Genomic DNA, 18,763 nt, shown 5'->3' on the forward strand with positions numbered 1-18,763 from the left:
CTTGGCACCCACCTGTTCCCAATTAGCCTGTTCACCTGTGTGATGTTCCAAATAAGTGTTTGATAAGCATTCCTCAACTTTCCCAGTCTTTGTTGCCACTTGTGCCAGCTTTTTTGAAACATGTTGCAAGCATCAAATTCCAAATGAGCTAATATTTGCAAAAAATAACAAAGTTTTCCAGTTTGAACATTAAGTATCTTGTCTTTGCAGTCTGTTAAATTGAATTTAGGTTGAAAAGGATTTGCAAATCATTGGATCCTGTTTTATTTACCATTTACACAACCTGCCAACTTCACTGGTTTGGGGTTTTGTAGTTCCTATGCAACGTAAAGAGGACGCTCCATTATCCTTTTGCTGATTGGTCTGTCATGAGGCTACGCCCCTTGTACGTTTACAACGGAAAAAAGGGTCAAAAGTCTGAAGCTGAAAAAACAGATTTGAATTTGGAAAAAAAATGTGAAACTTGAAAAAAAAGATTAAAACTTGAAAAAATTATAATTGAATCTGAACATTTTGAAAGCTCGAATACAAAACAATATTGAAAATAAGGAATTAATTCAAAAAACTATTAAGTAAATAAATAAATGATAAATGGGTTGTACTTGTATAGCGCTTTTCTACCTTCAAGGTACTCAAAGCGCTTTGACACTACTTCCACATTTACCCATTCACACACACATTCACACACTGATGGAGGGAGCTGCCATGCAAGGCGCTAACCAGCACCCATCAGGAGCAAGGGTGAAGTGTCTTGCTCAGGACACAACGGACATGACGAGGTGTGAAGTGTGAATCAAAAATATATTTAACCTGGAAAAAAACAACTGTTTTAATTTCTTTTTAATTTGAATATACTGATGTATTTTTTAACAAATAACATCAAAACTTGAGTTTTAAAGTACATTTTTTCAAGTAGAAAACTTTTGGCCCTGATTTAGCTCTATACAGAAACTTAAATGCTGTAGGAGTCAGTCGAATAGTTCAATGACTGCTTTGTGAAATGTCATCTGCTTTTTACTAGGGCATGGGTGGTCAGCACAACTACTTCGGCTTGTGGTTGGACAGTAATTTTGGACGTGGTCACAGTCGCGCACGACCAAAGTGTACAACCTTTGCTAGTCCTCAACTTTCAGCAGACGAGGACTTTATTCTGGATTCCATGGAAGTATGGGCATTACGAAAACCCTCTGAGACAGAGAAGGTAAGAAAAGGAAGAGCAGGTACCAAACACTAAAATACCTATTTGTTCCTTTAACAACCTTTTGATACCAACTATGTACATTTCTAGTATAACTTCTTAATAAACTAGCTTGCCAGGTAAATAGTTAGTTTATTATTTCTTCGGTCAGTGGTCAACAAAATAAACAAACAGTTTTACATTCACAAATTGACAATTTTACAGACCGAAAGGTTTTAGGCTGAAGTTGATAATTTACAATTCTAATGGCTTTCTTGTGAAGTAAGAACATAGAGTTGATGTTTGATTTGTAATTTTTACTCCAGATTTCAACACAATAATTGAGATATGGGAGTATGAAATAATTATATTACATGTTAAGAGCCTTTTGATTTACAGAGTTTTTAATTTTATGTAACATAGCAATAATTTTGGCCATCTTTGTCTTGAGTATATTTAAGTGCAGTTTCCAATTTAATTTGTCATCTATATAGATTCCCAACAAATGTGTTGAATACACCCTTTCTATCTCCATATGATCAATTCTTATGTGACACTGTATGGTGTTTTTACTATTTCCCAGAATTATATATTTTGTTTTATTTAAGTTGATTGACAGTTTATTGGCATCAAACCATTGCTTTAGTATGTGGAGTTCACTCTCTACGGTCTCTAGGAGCCAGTGACGTGCAGTGAGGTTCATGACTGGTGAGGCACTGACTTCATCACAGTCAGATTTACAAACATATGAACCCTAAAGAGTATCTTATTCACCATTTGATTGGCAGCAGTTAACGGGTTATGTTTAAAAGCTCATACCAGCATTCTTCCCTGCTTCGCACTCAGCATCAAGGGTTGGAATTGGGGGTTAAATCACCAACAATTATTCCCGGGCGCGGCGCCGCTGCTGCCCACTGCTCCCCTCACATCCCAGGGGGTGATCAAGGGGATGGGTCAAATGCAGAGGACAAATTTCACCACACCTAGTGTGTGTGACAATCATTGGTACTTTAACTTAACTTTCACTTTACACATACAAACTGTAGCACACAAAAAAGCACATTTAATAAAAAAAACGTTATTATGGTCTTACCTTTACTTATTAGTGCGGGAACAGTGGTGTTGGAGGAGTTGTGAATGAATGAAATATGAAATCCGTGCTGCAGTCTGCAGGTGTACCTAATGTTGTGTCCCTGCCGTCGTTCACGCTCCTCCGGCGCGAGCAATGTTGTTTTTGCACTTTTTGGCGTCTTGTTAAGTGACTTTTTTTGTGTGGATTCGGTCTTGCACGTGGAGGGTTTGGGTGTGGGCTTTGGTTGGTGTGGCGCTCCCGTCGGGGGGTGCAGTCTGCGGCGGAGGTGCAATAACCGGCACCAGGAGGCGGTATTACGCGAGCCTCACACAGTGCGTCTTCGCAGCAGTTTTATGATCGCTCAGCACAAGAAATACGTTACACACATACAGTTGTTGACAAAATACACTGTACATTATATACCTCAGCTAACTAAACTATGGAAATGTATAATATAATTCATATAGCAATACGGTCTCACTGCACAGCAGGCCAGCAGTTAGCCGAGTCCGCAATGTTGAGGCACAACTGAGTGACGTGCCTCAACTGGCTGCTGATCACCGCACCGTCTCTTCTCAGTATTTGAACGGCAAATGTGAAAATTCAGCGATTTTGAATAAAAATAATCTAAAACTGGTGAAGTTAAATGGAAAATAACTTTATAGTATAATCACTGGATACATATAACAATTACATTTTTTTTTTTTCTTTTTACATTTTTTTTCTTTCCATGATGGCAGGTGAGGCCCTGCCTCACCTGCCTTTAGTGACCGCACGTCACTGCTAGGAGCTGGCCAGAATAGTACAGGCTTGTATCATCAGCAAAGAGAATACAGTTTAGTTTTTTAAAGACTTTACAGATATCATTAATATACAATATAAACAAGTTTGGTTCCAGTACAGAACCTTGAACAGAACTCCATGTGTTATAATCTTTTTATCTGAATCTACCTTGTTCATATGCACATACTGTTCTCTGCCACCAAGATAACTTTTCAACCAATCATGAGCAAGACCTCTGACACCATACCTCTGCATTTTGTTTAAAAGTAATGTGTGATCAAAGGCCTTGCTCAGGTCAATAAAAATGCCAACAGCGAACTCTTTCTTATCAATTGCAGTGGTTATCTCCTCAACTAATTTCATCACTGCCATAGAAGTGGACATATTTGATCGAAAACCATATTGGTGTTCACTTAGCAAGTGATGCTTATCAATAAAACTGTCTAATCTCGATACAAATATTTTTTCAAGAACTTTTGAAAATTGTGAGAGTAAAGAAATAGTCCTATAGTTGGTAAACTTTTGAAGCTTATGAAGATCGGAATAACTTTTGCTGTTTTCATTTTCATTGGAAAGACACCTTTTTTAAAATAAATATTACATATATAAGTGAAGGGAACAGCTATAAAATCAACACTTTATTTGATCAGTGAAATGTTTAAATCACAGCAGTCTGTTGACTTCTTGTTTTTCAGAAAATTTACAATTTCTGTGATTTCACTTTCATGAACAGGAGAAATGAAAAACGATTCTAAGTTGTTTTCGAATGGTTTGTTCATTAAATTTGACAATGTTTTCTTGTTGTACAATATAATTTGCTACATTGGGTCCAACATTCACAAAGACGATGTTACATGCATCCGTTATTTCCTTAGGGTTATTTATAGTTTGATTATTTTTTATGAAATAGTTTGGATGTTCCTTATTGGTCATGTTTTTTTTAATGATACCATTTACCAACTTTCCACGTACCCTGGATGCTATTTTTATGTTGTTCTAACAGGTAAATGTGTTCATTTGCTGTGCTTTATCATTTGTGTTAACTTATTTTTGTACGTTTTATATTTCTACAGTTAAATATTCAAAGACTCCAACGATAGCAGTTGATTTAGTATTAATCTTCCTTCAGTTTAAATCTCGATTGACAAAAAGTGCTACCCCTCCTCCCCTTTTTCCAACTCTGTAGTAAATAATTCATAACCTTCCAATCTCATTTCACAACACTTGTTCTCATCTCTGAGACTGCAACAACACTACATTTTTTGAACTAGCTAAGATATTCTCTAATGTTTTCATAGTTTTTATACAAGCTTCGGCTATTAAAATGTATTACGGTTAATGATTTGTCCACATTCACACATTTAAATTGTTCATCTGTGAAGTACTCACAGTTTCTGGTAATATCATTGTAAAGATTACAATCTGGATGTATGTCACTGCCAAACTCATTTGAATTGCAGTTGTAATTGATATTGTTAAAGAAGTTTAGTTGGATGTGATTATGATTATTGTACAGTTCACTTCTATTAATATTCTCAGTACTTTTACATTCTAATTCCTTATCACCAACATTGGTAAATATATTTTTTTTATTCACTTTCCATTATATGTATATATATATATATATATATATATATATATATATATATATATATATATATTAGAGATGTCCGATAATATCGGCCGATAAATGCTTTAAAATGTAATATCCCAAAATATCGGTATTGTTTTTTTATTATCGGTATCGGGTTTTTTTTGGGTTTTTTTTTTATTAAATCAACATAAAAAACACAAGATACACTTACAATTAATGCACCAACCCAAAAAACCTCCCTCCCCCATTTACACTCATTCACACAAAAGGGTTGTTTCTTTCTGTTATTAATATTCTGGTTCCTACATTATATATCAATATATATCAATACAGTCTGCAAGGGATACAGTCCGTAAGCACACATGATTGTGCGTGCTGCTGGTCCACTAATAGTACTAAACGTTATCAGTTAATTTACTAATTTTCATTAATTACTAGTTTCTATGTAACTGTTTTTATATTGTTTTACTTTTTTTTTTTTATTCAAGAAAATGTTTTGAATTTATTTATCTTATTTTATTTTATTAATTTTTAAAAAAAGGACCTTATCTTCACCATACCTGTTTGTCCAAATTAGGCAGAATAATGTGTTAATTCCATGACTATGTATCGGTATCGGTTGATATCGGTATCGGTAATTAAAGAGTTGGACAATATCGGAATATCGGACATCGGCAAAAAGCCATTATCGGACATCCCTAATATATATATTTTTTTTTCTTTTCTTTTCTTGGTACAGAACACATTTTCATCCACCTCCACATCCACTGAAACACTTGCACTGAAACACACACACACAACTGACAAGACTTTTACTCTATCATGAGCGTCCCAAAGCAGTCCAAGAAAAAAAAGTTTGTATATCAGCATATAAATACCGATACACTATTGTTACAATTTAAAGCCATAGTACCACACACTGCTTTTAAAGTTACAGTGAAACTCCCCATATTCATGACTCATCATTTGCGACCCCACAACTTTGTGGATTTTTTTTTTTTTTTTTTTTAAAGTGCCCTCCGAAAATAAGCCGTTATTTTTCAGCGGAAAACACATCTCGTTAGCAGACTCCCAAGTTAAAACAGCACAGTAATACAGCATACTTGTACCATGTGAGAAAAAAATAAGACACCTTTCATATCAAAAATTGATTTATGACCCCCACCTGTCAGTCATGCCCCTCTTGTCAAACTTTTTGATAGGTGGATGGGACTGGATGGGTCAAAGTTTACACAATGTGTGGCAACATAGGGTCCGTGTTTAGGGAGGAACAAAGTTATGGAATATGGGGAAAAAAATCATATCAGGCTATTGATTATTTTTTCATAATATCGATACATATAACGACATAAATGATATCCCTCTTTCTACCTTGCCTAAAGGGGCTGTTTGCAACTTGCTCACAGTTACATTTTTCAAAGCAAAAAATATCACAAAAACACCACCGGCTAGCTCAGGCATGTCAAACTTGTTTTCATAGAGGGTCACATCGCAGTTATGGTTGCTCTCAGAGGGCCGCTTCTAATAGTGCATGGTATATCAATATTAATGTATACCTGTACAATACATGTTTATAGTTGCCTATGCATTTGATTATTAAAATCTTTTTTTACATACACTGTGAAAAAAATCTTCAGATTGTACTGCAAAAAACTGCCAGCTCAGTCTCCAAAATTTGACCAGTTTTAGTGTAAAAAAAAACCCCCATATATATATTTTGGTTTTTGTTTTTACAATTAAATTCATGCCAGTTTTTCCACAATAAAATGTACGGTTATTGTTTTTATAGTGCGTTAATGTATATGGAAAAACGGTACGAAAGTTTTTTGTACGATTAAAAAATGCCAGCTCAATCCCCAGAATTTTACTTTAAAATCTATTGTAATATTTACAGTGTACAATTTGATGGGTAACTTACAATTAAATTACAAGTCAAGCAGATAATGGAGTATTTATTTTTATTTTAACAAAAAATGTTTTGGAATGTATGCGAATGTAATATTTTGCTGCATTATTAGATACAATTAAAGTTGAAAAGATATGAAATTGCATGCAGTACATGTTATTTTTAAATATCAAAATGAAAAGAACAAATACCTTCAGAAAGAAAAGATAAAGTACTTTACTAACTCATATTTTTTCCAGGTTATCACGGGCTACATAAAATTATGTAGCGGGCCAGGTCTGGCCCCGGGCCTTGAGTTTGACACCTGTGTGCTACCTTATGTTACCATTAGTGGTTTAACAAAGCACATTTGTATTACATTGTTTATATTATTCACTATTACTAAGTTGACTTATTAAACATTTTTGCCAGCCCGAATAAAATAATTAGTGTTTACGGCAGTCACTCACCCTATCTTGACTACACGTACGCGGAGGGAGCGCATGCCGTTCACACATACAAAAGCATTTCAACAACAACCAACAATTTGCAGTCATGTTGTTATGATGGAATATACATTTAATGACAGCTAATGATAGCTAGCGTCTGGCATCTTTGTAAATGTTGCAAACAGACCCTTTAATGTTACATTGGTAATGAGTGAGATGTGAAGACATAAGGAATAGAGTTGGGATGTCAAACATGCAGCGCGATGGCCGGATCAGGCCCGCAAACAGGTTCAATGAGACCAGCGAGATGAGTTTGCTAAGTGTAAAATTAAGCTGCATTTTTAAATAAAGAGACTGCTGTTCTACATGTGTCCACTGGATGTCGCAATATTAATTCTGTTAGGCAAGCAAATAGTTTATACTTGGACGAGCAAAAATACCAAGCAAGAGGTACACTCTGCGACTCCTCCCCCTCGACCCAACGTAAAACAAACCGCAGTAAAATAAACAACCCACTTAACATGCTGCATGAGACACTGCACATTGCTATAGTTCTGTGAAAATGATTGTTTTCTGTGCAAATTTAAAGAAAGTAAACAGTGTGGGATTGACTGCAATACTGTCAGTGTTAAGTTTTTATTTTTGGTTTGTTGAAATTGTTCAAACGTTGCACAGCTTTTATTTTTATATCAATACACAGTGATGCCTTGAAGGCAGGGAGTAACTTAACCCACTTGAATAGTTTCTACCTCAGTGTGTATGGTTTGTTGAGTTAGCACAGGATTAATACGTGGAATTGACAAATTAGGTTTTTTGATTGATTGATTGAAACTTTTATTAGTAGATTGCACAGTACAGTACATATTCCGTACAATTGACCACTAAATGGTAACACCCGAATAAGTTTTTGAACTTGTTTAAGTCGGGGTCCACGTTAATCAATTCATGGTACATTACAAATATTTTTTTACGCTTTATGTTGGTTTTGTTCAATCCTACATCTTGGCTGACTTAAAGTTTCATTGTTTTGTAGATACACTTAGATTAAGTCTAAGTTTATTGTGTCCATGGTGTTTTTGAAACTGCACCATTTTTTTACTTAGAATTTTCAACTAACTTGAAATGTTTTGTCGAGAATTATTTGTATTATGTACATTTTCAGATTGTGCCTGTTTTATTTTGGGCCAAAAAAACAAAGAAAACAATCTGAAGTTGTCTCATAGTTATGTTTTTAAGTTATTATGCCATGGTTTTACCCGTCCAGCCCACATGGGAATAGACTTTCCTCCATGCGGCCACTGAGCTAAAATGAGTTTGACACCCCTGTGATAGTCAATTTGAGTCAGTTGCCCCTAAATGGTGGAATGCACTCTCGTATGAGCTGAGAGCTGTACCTTCTCTTGACATTTTTAAAAGCCAGTTCAAACACATTTGTTTAAGCGTCCATTACTGTTATATTCAATTTACCTTTTTATGTTATTTCTATTATCATATTTATTATTTCATTTTTCAATGTTTCTGTTGTTGCACCTTGTTGTGATTGTACTATTTGTATTTTAAACATGTGAAGCACTTTGTGAGATCTCTTTGTGAGAAGTGCTTTATAAATACATTTTACTTACTTACATCACAAAGTTATTTTTTATTTAAAAATATTACGTTTTAAAGGGGACCTATTATACAAAACCAACCGTTCTTACCTTTTGGTACCTGTTTTTGCTGTATTTGGGATCTGCATAAGTCTCAACAATTTGAAATCGGATAACGGAGGCATTGCAGTTATTTATTAAACAACCTAGCCTTCCTTCATACCTCCTTCAAACGAGCCGTTTGAAAAGCGCTTCACAGAGAACTGAGAACCCATCATTCATTCACTCCACATTCACATGCTCTTAAGACCTTTATCCCTTTCATAAGTGTAAGAACAACAATTGCTAACAGAGATTAAGAGTATTGGTTAAAATTGTCATTACTGTGCATACCAACTCTTTACGCAAAAAAATAGCACTGTCTACTCCCAACCACAAACAAGACATCATTAAAACCATACTTCTGACACATCTTTAAGTTTATTTACATACATACATTTACATCTACATACAATCATGTAGCGCTAAATAAAAAAATTAAAAAAATTAAAATAATAATTAGGGATGTTCGATAATGGCTTTTTTGCCGATATTCCGATATTGTCCAACTCTTAATTACTGATACCGATATCAACCGATACCGATATATACAGTCGTGGAATTAACACATTATTATGCCTAATTTGGACAACCAGGTATGGGGAAGATAAGGTCCTTTTTTAAAAAATAAAATAAAAATAAAATAAGATAAAAAAATTAAAAACATTTTCTTGAATAAAAAAGAAAGCAAAACAATATAAAAACTAGTAATTAATGAAAATGAGTAAAATTAACTGTTAAAGGTTAGTACTATTAGTGGACCAGCAGCACGCACGATCATGTGTGCTTACGGACTGTATTCCTTGCAGACTGTATTGATATATATTGATATATAATGTAGGAACCAGAATATTAATAACAGAAAGAAACAACCCTTTTGTGTGAATGAGTGTGATTGGGGGAGTGAGGTTTTTTGGGTTGGTGCACTAATTGTAAGTGTATCTTGTGTTTTTTATGTTGATTTAATAAAAAATAAAAAAAACATACCGATAATAAAAAAACGATACCGATAATTTCCGATATTACATTTTAAAGCATTTAAAATGTAATGCAGGCCGATATTATCGGTCATCTCTATTAATAATCAATATGTTTCTTAAATGTCAATAAAAGTAAAGTTAAAAAATAAAATACAGCTTCACCACTTGTCTATTACTTTAGCTCCAGAATTTTTCTGTTTGTTTGGGACTGTTATCACTGCCACAAGTGGTGGAAACGTTTAGTCCAATTGAGTACCACTGTGGCCCATATGGACTCGAGCTAAGAAACAGATATTTTGTTGCGGCCCTTTCGGGGGAGCTCGCAATCCAATGGTTAAGAAACACTGGGCTATATGTTAAGCTTGTTAGATTTCTTTATCACAAGTGAACATTGGCAATTAAAGAGAAACTTAACACTCACTTTCATTGCAAATGTTGACACAAAGTCGGAATAGAACGTGAACGTCAATCTAGCAGTAGGATTTGCAGGCATACTTGCCAACCTTGAGACCTCCGAATTCGGGAGATGGGTGGATGTTGGGGGGGCGTGGTTGCGGGGGCGGGGTTGAGGTGCAGGCAGCATACCCCTTCCTCTTCGAGCTTTTCTGGATGAAATGAAATTCTTTTTTCCAATCATTTTGGAACTTGCAAGCGTATGTCTTCTTCTTACTCATCGTCGCCATGTCTCTTCTTCGTTCTTCTGCTTCGTCTCCTTCTTGTTGTGTGTGCAGTTGTGCACTGAGCTCCAAAAGCCGTAGATGTTATTGTAGCGTCCCGGAAGAGTTAGTGCTGCAAGGGATTCTGGGTATTTGTTCTGTTGTGTTTATGTTGTGTTACGGTGCGGATGTTCTCCCGAAATGTGTTTGACATTATTGTTTGGTGCGGGTTCACAGTGTGGCGCATATTAGCAACAGTGTTAAAGTTTTTTATACAGCCACCGTCAGTGTGACATGTATGGCTGTTGACCAAGTATGTCTTGCGTTATCATCAAACCAGTTAAAAGATCATACAACGTGTCAGCATTTCTTGACAACTTCGAGTAAAGACCATTGTTAAACCTGCCCAACGCTACAATATTATGTGACTGAGCCGGTACGCTGTTTATATGGAGGAAAAGCGGTCGCTTGGACAGCATGCAGCTGTTAAGGGGTGAAGGTTTCAGTTGAGAGAGGACGTTAAAGGCAATGTCTTTATGGCACGTCCCCAATATTGTTGGTGGAAATCGGGACAAATTCGGGAGAATGGTTGCCCCGGGAGACTTTCGGGAGGGGCACTGAAATTCGGGAGTCTCCCGGGAAAATCGGGAGGGTTGGCAAGTATGTATGCAGGGTGAGGAGCATAATAGTGCTGCTCATCCATATATTTGTGTCAAAAATAAAAATATTTTTGGGCGTCTCAATTACGGTAAATTCCGTACTATAAGCCGCTACTTTTTTTCCTTGGATATATACTGGGGTTTATAAAACGGTGCGGCTAATTTATGGAATTTTCTTTGCTGAAGGCTGGCTATAAAGTAAATAGTTTAAAAAAAACAACAAGCAAACACACTGAATAGATGTGTTATTGTTTTGTGCTTTGGCGCCTCTTTTGGACGAGTTTGCTCACTGCAGGTGCTCCTGTGGCTGCATTGCCCTTCTGTTTAGACTTTTTTTTAGACCTACCGTAAGTACAGTTGCTGTTCGGTTTTATAGCTGTCCATATCATTACTACTCTTATGGATTCTTCATTTATCACTCCAAGCAACGTTTGTAAGTTTTACAACATAACTACCGGTAAAACAATTTTTACTTACCAAACCTTCCCATGGGTAATGTCTGTAGGAGTGTTTTCATGCATATTTTTATGTGCTATGGTAATGAAGCTAGCGTTGTTAGCATTAGCTACTATGCTAACACGATTATGAGTGTCTTTGTTAGTATTATTAACTTACAGTGTAATTATTTTTGTATTGTTTCAGTTTTTTAAATTCCCCAAAACGTCACCGTGGACTAATTGAGTCTGTTTAGCTGATTGGAGAGCTAGCTTCCGCATGCCAGTGGGTCCATGACGATGACTTCTATTTTGTTTGATCAGCTGTTTTACTGCCGTGTGACAGGAACTGTTTGGAAACAATTAAGGTATATAAATAAACAATTACAAAATGCTTCTGTGTAAATACCTATTATCACAAAGTTTCTATCTGCAGCTTACAGTGCGGCTAATATATGAAAAAAAAATAATACCCCGGTGCGCTCAATAGTCCGGAAAATACGGTACTAATGTTAATTTTCTATTCGTGGGTGGTCAATTCAAAGTGCTTTACAGAAAATTACAAGAAGGCAAAATTATGAAAAATATTAAATAATGAAAATAATCATAATTCAAATTAAAAACATAAAATAAGATCCTCATAAAAACTATTATAGTTCAAATTAAAATCAGAGACTGTAGATAAAATACTTTCAGTTGTCATATGCACAAGTAAATAAAAGTTTTTTCAGCCTTAATTTGAATATTGCCAAAGTTAAGTTTGAAGCCCATTTCACAACTTCTGGAAGACTATTTCAAATTTTAGGAGCATAAAACTGAAACGCAGCCTCACCATGTTTGGTCCTGACTAGAGATGTCCGATAATATCGGCAGGCCGATATTATCGGACGATAAATGCTTTAAAATGTAATATCGGAAATTATCGGTATCGTTTTTTTTATTATTGGTATCGTTTTTTGTTGTTGTTTTTTTTCTTTCTTTCTTTTTTTTATTAAATCAACATAAAAAACACAAGATACACTTACAATTAGTGCACCAACCCAAAAAACCTCCCTCCCCCATTTACACTCATTCACACAAAGGGGTTGTTTCTTTCTGTTATTAATATTTCTGGTTCCTAAATTATATATCAATATATATCAATACAGTCTGCAAGGGATACAGTCCGTAAGCACACATGATAGTGCGTGCTGCTGGTCCACTAATAGTACTAACCTTTAACAGTTAATTTTACTCATTTTCATTAATTACTAGTTTCTATGTAACTGTTTTTATATTGTTTTACTTTCTTTTTTATTCAAGAAAATGTTTTTAATTTATTTCTTATTTAATTTGTATTTTTTTTATTTTTTTTAAAGGACCTTATCTTTCACCAGACCTGGTTGTCCTTGAAATTAGATTGTTTAAAGGGTTCTTAAAAACCAGGTCCAGTCCATATTATGTCCAGGTCGGGCTCAGCAACACACACCTTTATTTATGTACACTCAAAATTTGGGAACTTCAACAACAAATTGCATATAATCTGTAAACAAAATTACTTCCTCTACTTCCTTCTCTACCAACTTGTCCAGTCTGTTTGCGTACCTCGCTCTCAGCCCGCTGCCCCAGCAGGCCACGGCGTACAAGAAGGCGCCCGCCACCACCGACTCGTAGAACATCTTCAACATCTTTGTACAGACGTTGAAGGATCCTAGCCTCTGTCCCTTCTTGTAGAGTGCCTCCGCGTGTTTTGACCCATTCAGCTTGTTGTCCATGTGTACACCGAGGTATTTATAATCCTCAACCATGTCCACATCAACCCCCCTGATGGAAACAGGGGTCGCCGGAGTACTCCTCCTCCTTCCTATGTCCACAACCAGCTCCTTGGTCTTCGTCACATTAAGCTGGAGGTGGTTCTTTCCACACCATGTGACAAAATCCTCCACCAGTGCCCTGTATTCCTCAATTACTACTAATTAAACAGTATTACTCTAGTATACTCTGGACTGAAGCTGTGTGCCTTCATTGTTTTTGTAGCTGTTGTTTTGAGGCATGTTTAAAAAAATAATGCTCTTTGTGAAAGTCAAAGTATAGTATTTCCCATTGTTGTAGTGGCTATCAGGATTATCTCAGGGAGAGCATGTCCCAAATTCCAAGCTGCTGTTTTGAGGCATGTTAAAAAAAATAATGCACTTTGTGACTTCAATAATAAACTTTTTTCCATAACTTGAGTTGATTTATTTTGGAAAACCTTGTTACATTGTTTAATGCATCCAGCGGCGGAATCACCACAAAATTAGGCATAAAAATGTGTTAATTCCAGGACTGTGTCTGTATCGGTTGATATCGGTATCGGTAATTAAGAGTTGGACAATATGGGAATATCGGATATCGGCAAAAAAGCCATTATCAGACATCTCTAGTCCTGACTCTAGGCACCAGCAGAAGACCATTTCCCGAGGTTCTCAGAGCCTGGAATGGTTCATATGGTTCTAACATGTCAGAGATTTACTTTGGCACAAGACCGTGAAGAGACTTGTACACAAGGAGAGCAGCTGAAGCCAGTGAGTGACCTAAGCACTTGACTAAAATTGTAATTTCCCTGGTTCTAGGCAGGACTTCAGCAGCAACATTTTAGATGTACTGCAGCTACTTTACAGCTTGTTTGGAGACCCCAGTGAGAAGACCATTACAGTAGTCTAAACTGCTGGAGACAAAGGCTCGGATTAGTCTTTCTAAGTCTAATTTAGACAATAATTCCTCTGATTTTGGCAATGTTATTCAGGTGGTAAGAAGCTGCTTATGTTATTGACTAAATGTGGCTGTTAAAGTTCAAGTCTGAGTCCATTATTACTCTTATATTTCTAACCTGATTATTCGGTTTCAGGTAGAGGGTCTCAAGGTGACTAATAATAGTTCCTCTTTGCGTTTTTTGGGCCTATTACTTTGTGATATTTGTCAATTGTGTCCATTACAAGCTAATGCTGGTTTATCCCAATCCTAATTGGACATCTTTTTCGTCTTTCAGGATGATGAAGGTACGGGGAAAAAGAGTGTCTTGGATGTGGATCCAGAGGTCCAGGCCATGATGGAGATGACAGGGAAGACTCTCTACAGTCAAGGTCTCAGAGAGCCACAGGACGACCAGGAGCAAAGATAAACATGAATATGAAAAACTGCTTATTTTCAGTCAAGGTCATCAGGCACTCTTTCACCTTTTTGAAGGGTCAAATGCTTTGCAAGAACTTGGCAAGGATGAACATTCTCCTCCATGGCCTTAGCGAACTTCTTGCTTTAGCTATCAGAGCGGTCAGCTGCCTTGTGAGTCACACGGCAGCCAAGCTGGCTAAGACTCCTTCTTTTGCTTGAAGACCTCCTTGACCTCTGGTAGGTTTCTGCCATGACTATCTTGTGACCAGAGCCTCAGCTTAACCCCTCTTTTCATATAAAGTGTCCAAAAGAAGCAGTAAAACTACAAAGATGATTGTAGTGTTCTGGTGTTGATGGTGCTGATGGAAAACATGAGTTCAATAACATCGCTTGCTGGAAACCTTCAGGATTTAGAGAGAATGTGTAAAGATGATTGAAGACAAATGGGGAACCCTGCTGATAACTACACGATATGATTAGAACCGATAGAATCCTAACAATATACAAAATCCAAAACCAGTGAAGTTGGCACGTTGTGTAAATCGTAAATAAAAACAGAATATAATGATTTGCAAATCCTTTTCAAACTATATTCAATTGAATAGACTGCAAAGATAAGATATTTAATGTTGGAACTGAGAAACTAAATTTTTCTTTGCAAATAATCATTAACTTAGAATTTAATGGCAGCAACACATTGCAAAAACGTTGGCACAGGTGTATTTTTACCACTGTGTTACATCGTCTTTCCTTTTAGCAATACTGAGTAAACGTTTGGGAACTGAGGAGACCAATCTTTTAAGCTTTTCAGGTGGAATTCTTTCCCAATCTTGCTTGATGTACAGCTTAAGTTGTTCAACAGTCAGGGGTCTCCGTTGTATTTTAGGCTTCATAATGCGCCACACAATTTCAATGGGAGACATGTCTGGACTAAAGGCAGGCCAGTCTAGTACCCCCATTCTTTTACTACGAAGCCACGCTGATGTAGCACATGCAAAATGTGGCTTAGCATTGTCTTGCTGACGTTGCTTGGATGGCAACATATGTTGCTCCAAAACCTGTATGTACCTTTCAGCATTAATGATGCCTTCACAGATGTGTAAGTTACCCACTCCTTGGGCACTAATACCATACCATCACAGATGCTGGCTTTGAACTTTGCGCCTACAACAGTCCGAAAGGTTATTTTCCTCTTTGGTCGCACAGTTTCCAAAAACAATTTGAAATGTGGACTCTCCAGACCACAGAACACTTTTCCACTTTGCATCAGTCCATCTTAGATGAGCTCGGGCCCAGCGAACCCCTCTGCGTTTCTGGGTGTTGTTGATAAATGGCTTTGCATAGTAGAGTTTTAACTTGCACTTACAGATGTAACAACAAATTGTAGTTACTGACAGTGGTTTTCCTGAGCTCATGTAGTGATATCCTTTACACACTGATGTCGGTTTCTGATGCAGTACCTCCTGAGGGATCGAAGGTCACAGGCATTCAATGTTACGTGCAAGTGATTTCTCCAGATTCTCTGAACCTTTTGATAATATTACAGACCTTAAATGGTGAAATCCCTAAATTCCTTTCAATAGGTGTGTCAGGTTCAAATACAGGACATCTGTTACACAAGACAAAAGGCAAGGAATCAAACAGAGACAGAATTCAATTTGGACTCAATTGAGGAGAGACGGCTTCAACCTGTAACCTCTTACAGTGTCTTAGCACGCTCTGACGAAGAAGGTTCTCGTCTCCTCTTTTAATTCAGATGTTCCATGTTCACGCACCAACATATGTCACAATAGGAATGGGGAGGTATGTAAAACAGTCATTGTTTTTGGTCGCTTTGAAGTCCAAGAAGAGGACTTCTCGGGCTTGGCTCTTCCTGGATCCAGCTGGGGCAGGTGTTGGAGGACAATGGACAACCCCTCCCGTCTCCTGTCCACAGTGACTTCAAGAGGGCAGCGTGTCGTAAATAGCGTTGACCAAATAGTTGGAAGAGAGTTTGTGAATTACTTCAAAGAGAGTTTGTTTAACACTTCAAAGAGAGTTCCTCCAGGAGTTGAGCACATCCTGCCATCTGTCCGTGCTGAAATCACAGTGGCGTTTCACGAGCCTTCATCCTTTTGTTAGGCCTCGAAATACAGCATTCATAATACAACATTTCTTTTGTGATAACTTACAAACAATTATTCCAACATTTCCCCCCTGTTTATCGCAAAAACGTTCCCATAATCTCCTTATCCCTAATAACTTCTTCTTGCAATTTTCAGTTAATGGTTAATTTCCTTACGACAAAGTTATGTTTACACTCAGAGTTCAACATCAATTTTTCTCATCGTTACTCGGGTCTGGAAACAGATCAGGAACACCATCCAGGTAGGTATCCCCATCATCAGATTCATCTTCCTTATCGTCCGCCAGGAAGTGCATCTGAACAGCTTTATCATCTGCTGGGCTAATCGCTGTGGTAATCAGACGGTTAAGCAGAGAACACAGACAGGGAATACAACAACATCCACACAACGTCAGTATTGCTACAAACACGGCCATAGATACTAGAATTGATGATACCAAAGACTTGTATTTGCCGAAACCGTCCATCCACCCATCCCACATAGATGTATCTATGCCTGAGTGCTCTTTCATTTTACCGTTGAGGGTGCGAAGGCCTTCCAGTGCTTTGGTCAGGCTACCTTCTGCGTCGGTGTTGTTTGGTATGAACGTGCAACACTGTTCACCAAATATTGCGCACACACCCCCTCTTTCCGCTAACAACATGTCCAGCGCCATACGGTTTTGAAAGGCCATAAAGGAGGTGGCGGCGAGTTGATCAGCGACTGCTTCAAGTCCGGCCTGTGTCCAATTTCCCAATCTCTGTACGTTGTAGTGGATATAGTTTATTCTGTCAACATTCTTGTTAATCGTACACCACCAGTAGACGGATGATTCAAATTCAGCTGCAACTTGATTTACCAATTTATAGTCGTCAGATACACCTCTTGGACACCCATCAATATAAGTTGGATCTACAACACTTTGTCAGTTTACATCATGTCTAATTATTTTCCAATGTTCAGATATCAAACTGTTCAGGCGTGTTAACAATTCTTGTACAAATATTGATACTTTTACTATGTGTATGCAGTTATCTGATGATACGTTTCCTAACTGTTGTACAGAGTCTTGCATGTTAATGCAGGTATAATTAGCTTTTTTCACATATTTATAAAATATTGGTTTCTGTTTTGTCTCTTTAGCTACAGGGTCAATTTTGTTTTGCTCATTACTTCAATTCAACTTTTTTTTTTGACTCATTTTGAGTAATTGTCTGGGCTTATACATACAACACAATCAGTTTTTGTAGCCTTTCCCACTTGCTCCGCCATAAGGAACAAATTAATTACCAAAACAGGAACCAATTATTAACAAACTTTGACACACCATCAAATGGTATGCTTACAACTTTGTCACAGTGGAATTTGTAGTGTGCTAGTTAACATGTCCCTTTGATAACACAAATACAATTCCAAATACTTTTTTTTTTTTTCATTATATGACCTTTCTACAATGTAAATACAATCCCAAATACTTTTTCCCATTATATGACCTTTTTAACTATGTGCTAAGTGTATTTAGCTTGGTCTTTCCACTATCTTTCAAATGGTGTTAGTCCTGTTGTACTTGTAATGTTAATGTACATTTTTACTAAATATTTGCATAATGCTTTTGCTACTGTCAGCACATCTGCTTTTCCTTTAGGAAATATTTCTAACTACTTTGAAAATGCATCTACTATGACCAGACAATAATGTTTTCCTTCACTCTTATTTAGTTAATTGCATAGATGTTTTATACAAAATTTTTTTTATAAGAATTAAACTATAGGAAGTATAGTACTTCTGTATAAGGGCATTCATATCCCTCCTGTTGAGCCATGAGTTCAACCTTGGCTCAATATTGCTCCTCACTTATACCGATTTTTCTTTGTAAGATTGGTTTATTGTCTGGACATACATAGATGTCTTTTTTGTTCAACATCATCCTCATAATTTCTTTGTATTCCTTTCATTGCTTGTCTCAATATATTGGTCAACTTGTTTTTGTAGTTCTTACAGCGTTTTTCAGCATTCTCTGTTCTTGATTTGATAAACGCCTTACAAAGTATATTTTTCTTTTTACATGCATTTTTCAAACTGTTTGTCATCCAAGGTGCATTATTTTGCCTTTGTTTAGATCTGCATGGAACCTCAGGACAATGCTTGTTAT

The 18,763-nt window shown here is 36.7% G+C and overlaps 1 protein-coding gene across 5 annotated transcripts in view; it reads left to right on the plus strand.

Moving 5' to 3' along the window:
• Window positions 1–18,093, plus strand: part of meak7 (MTOR associated protein, eak-7 homolog) — a 54,187-nt gene extending 36,094 nt beyond the window's left edge. For 3 of the 5 annotated variants that reach the window (XM_061977747.2, XM_061977748.2, XM_061977749.2), the window contains 2 exons: window positions 1,022–1,201; window positions 14,385–18,093. In XM_061977747.2, the coding sequence (XP_061833731.2) occupies window positions 1,022–1,201; window positions 14,385–14,516 (312 nt within the window). In that variant the 3' untranslated portion in view covers window positions 14,517–18,093. The remainder of the gene's footprint in view (window positions 1–1,021; window positions 1,202–14,384) is intronic. The other 2 variants (XM_061977751.2, XM_061977750.2) reach the window with 1 other exon arrangement.
• Window positions 18,094–18,763: the final 670 nt, after the last annotated feature.

The sequence above is a fragment of the Nerophis lumbriciformis genome, linkage group LG18 (genome assembly GCF_033978685.3).
Source record: "Nerophis lumbriciformis linkage group LG18, RoL_Nlum_v2.1, whole genome shotgun sequence".
In the NCBI taxonomy this organism is placed as follows: Eukaryota; Metazoa; Chordata; class Actinopteri; order Syngnathiformes; family Syngnathidae; genus Nerophis; species Nerophis lumbriciformis.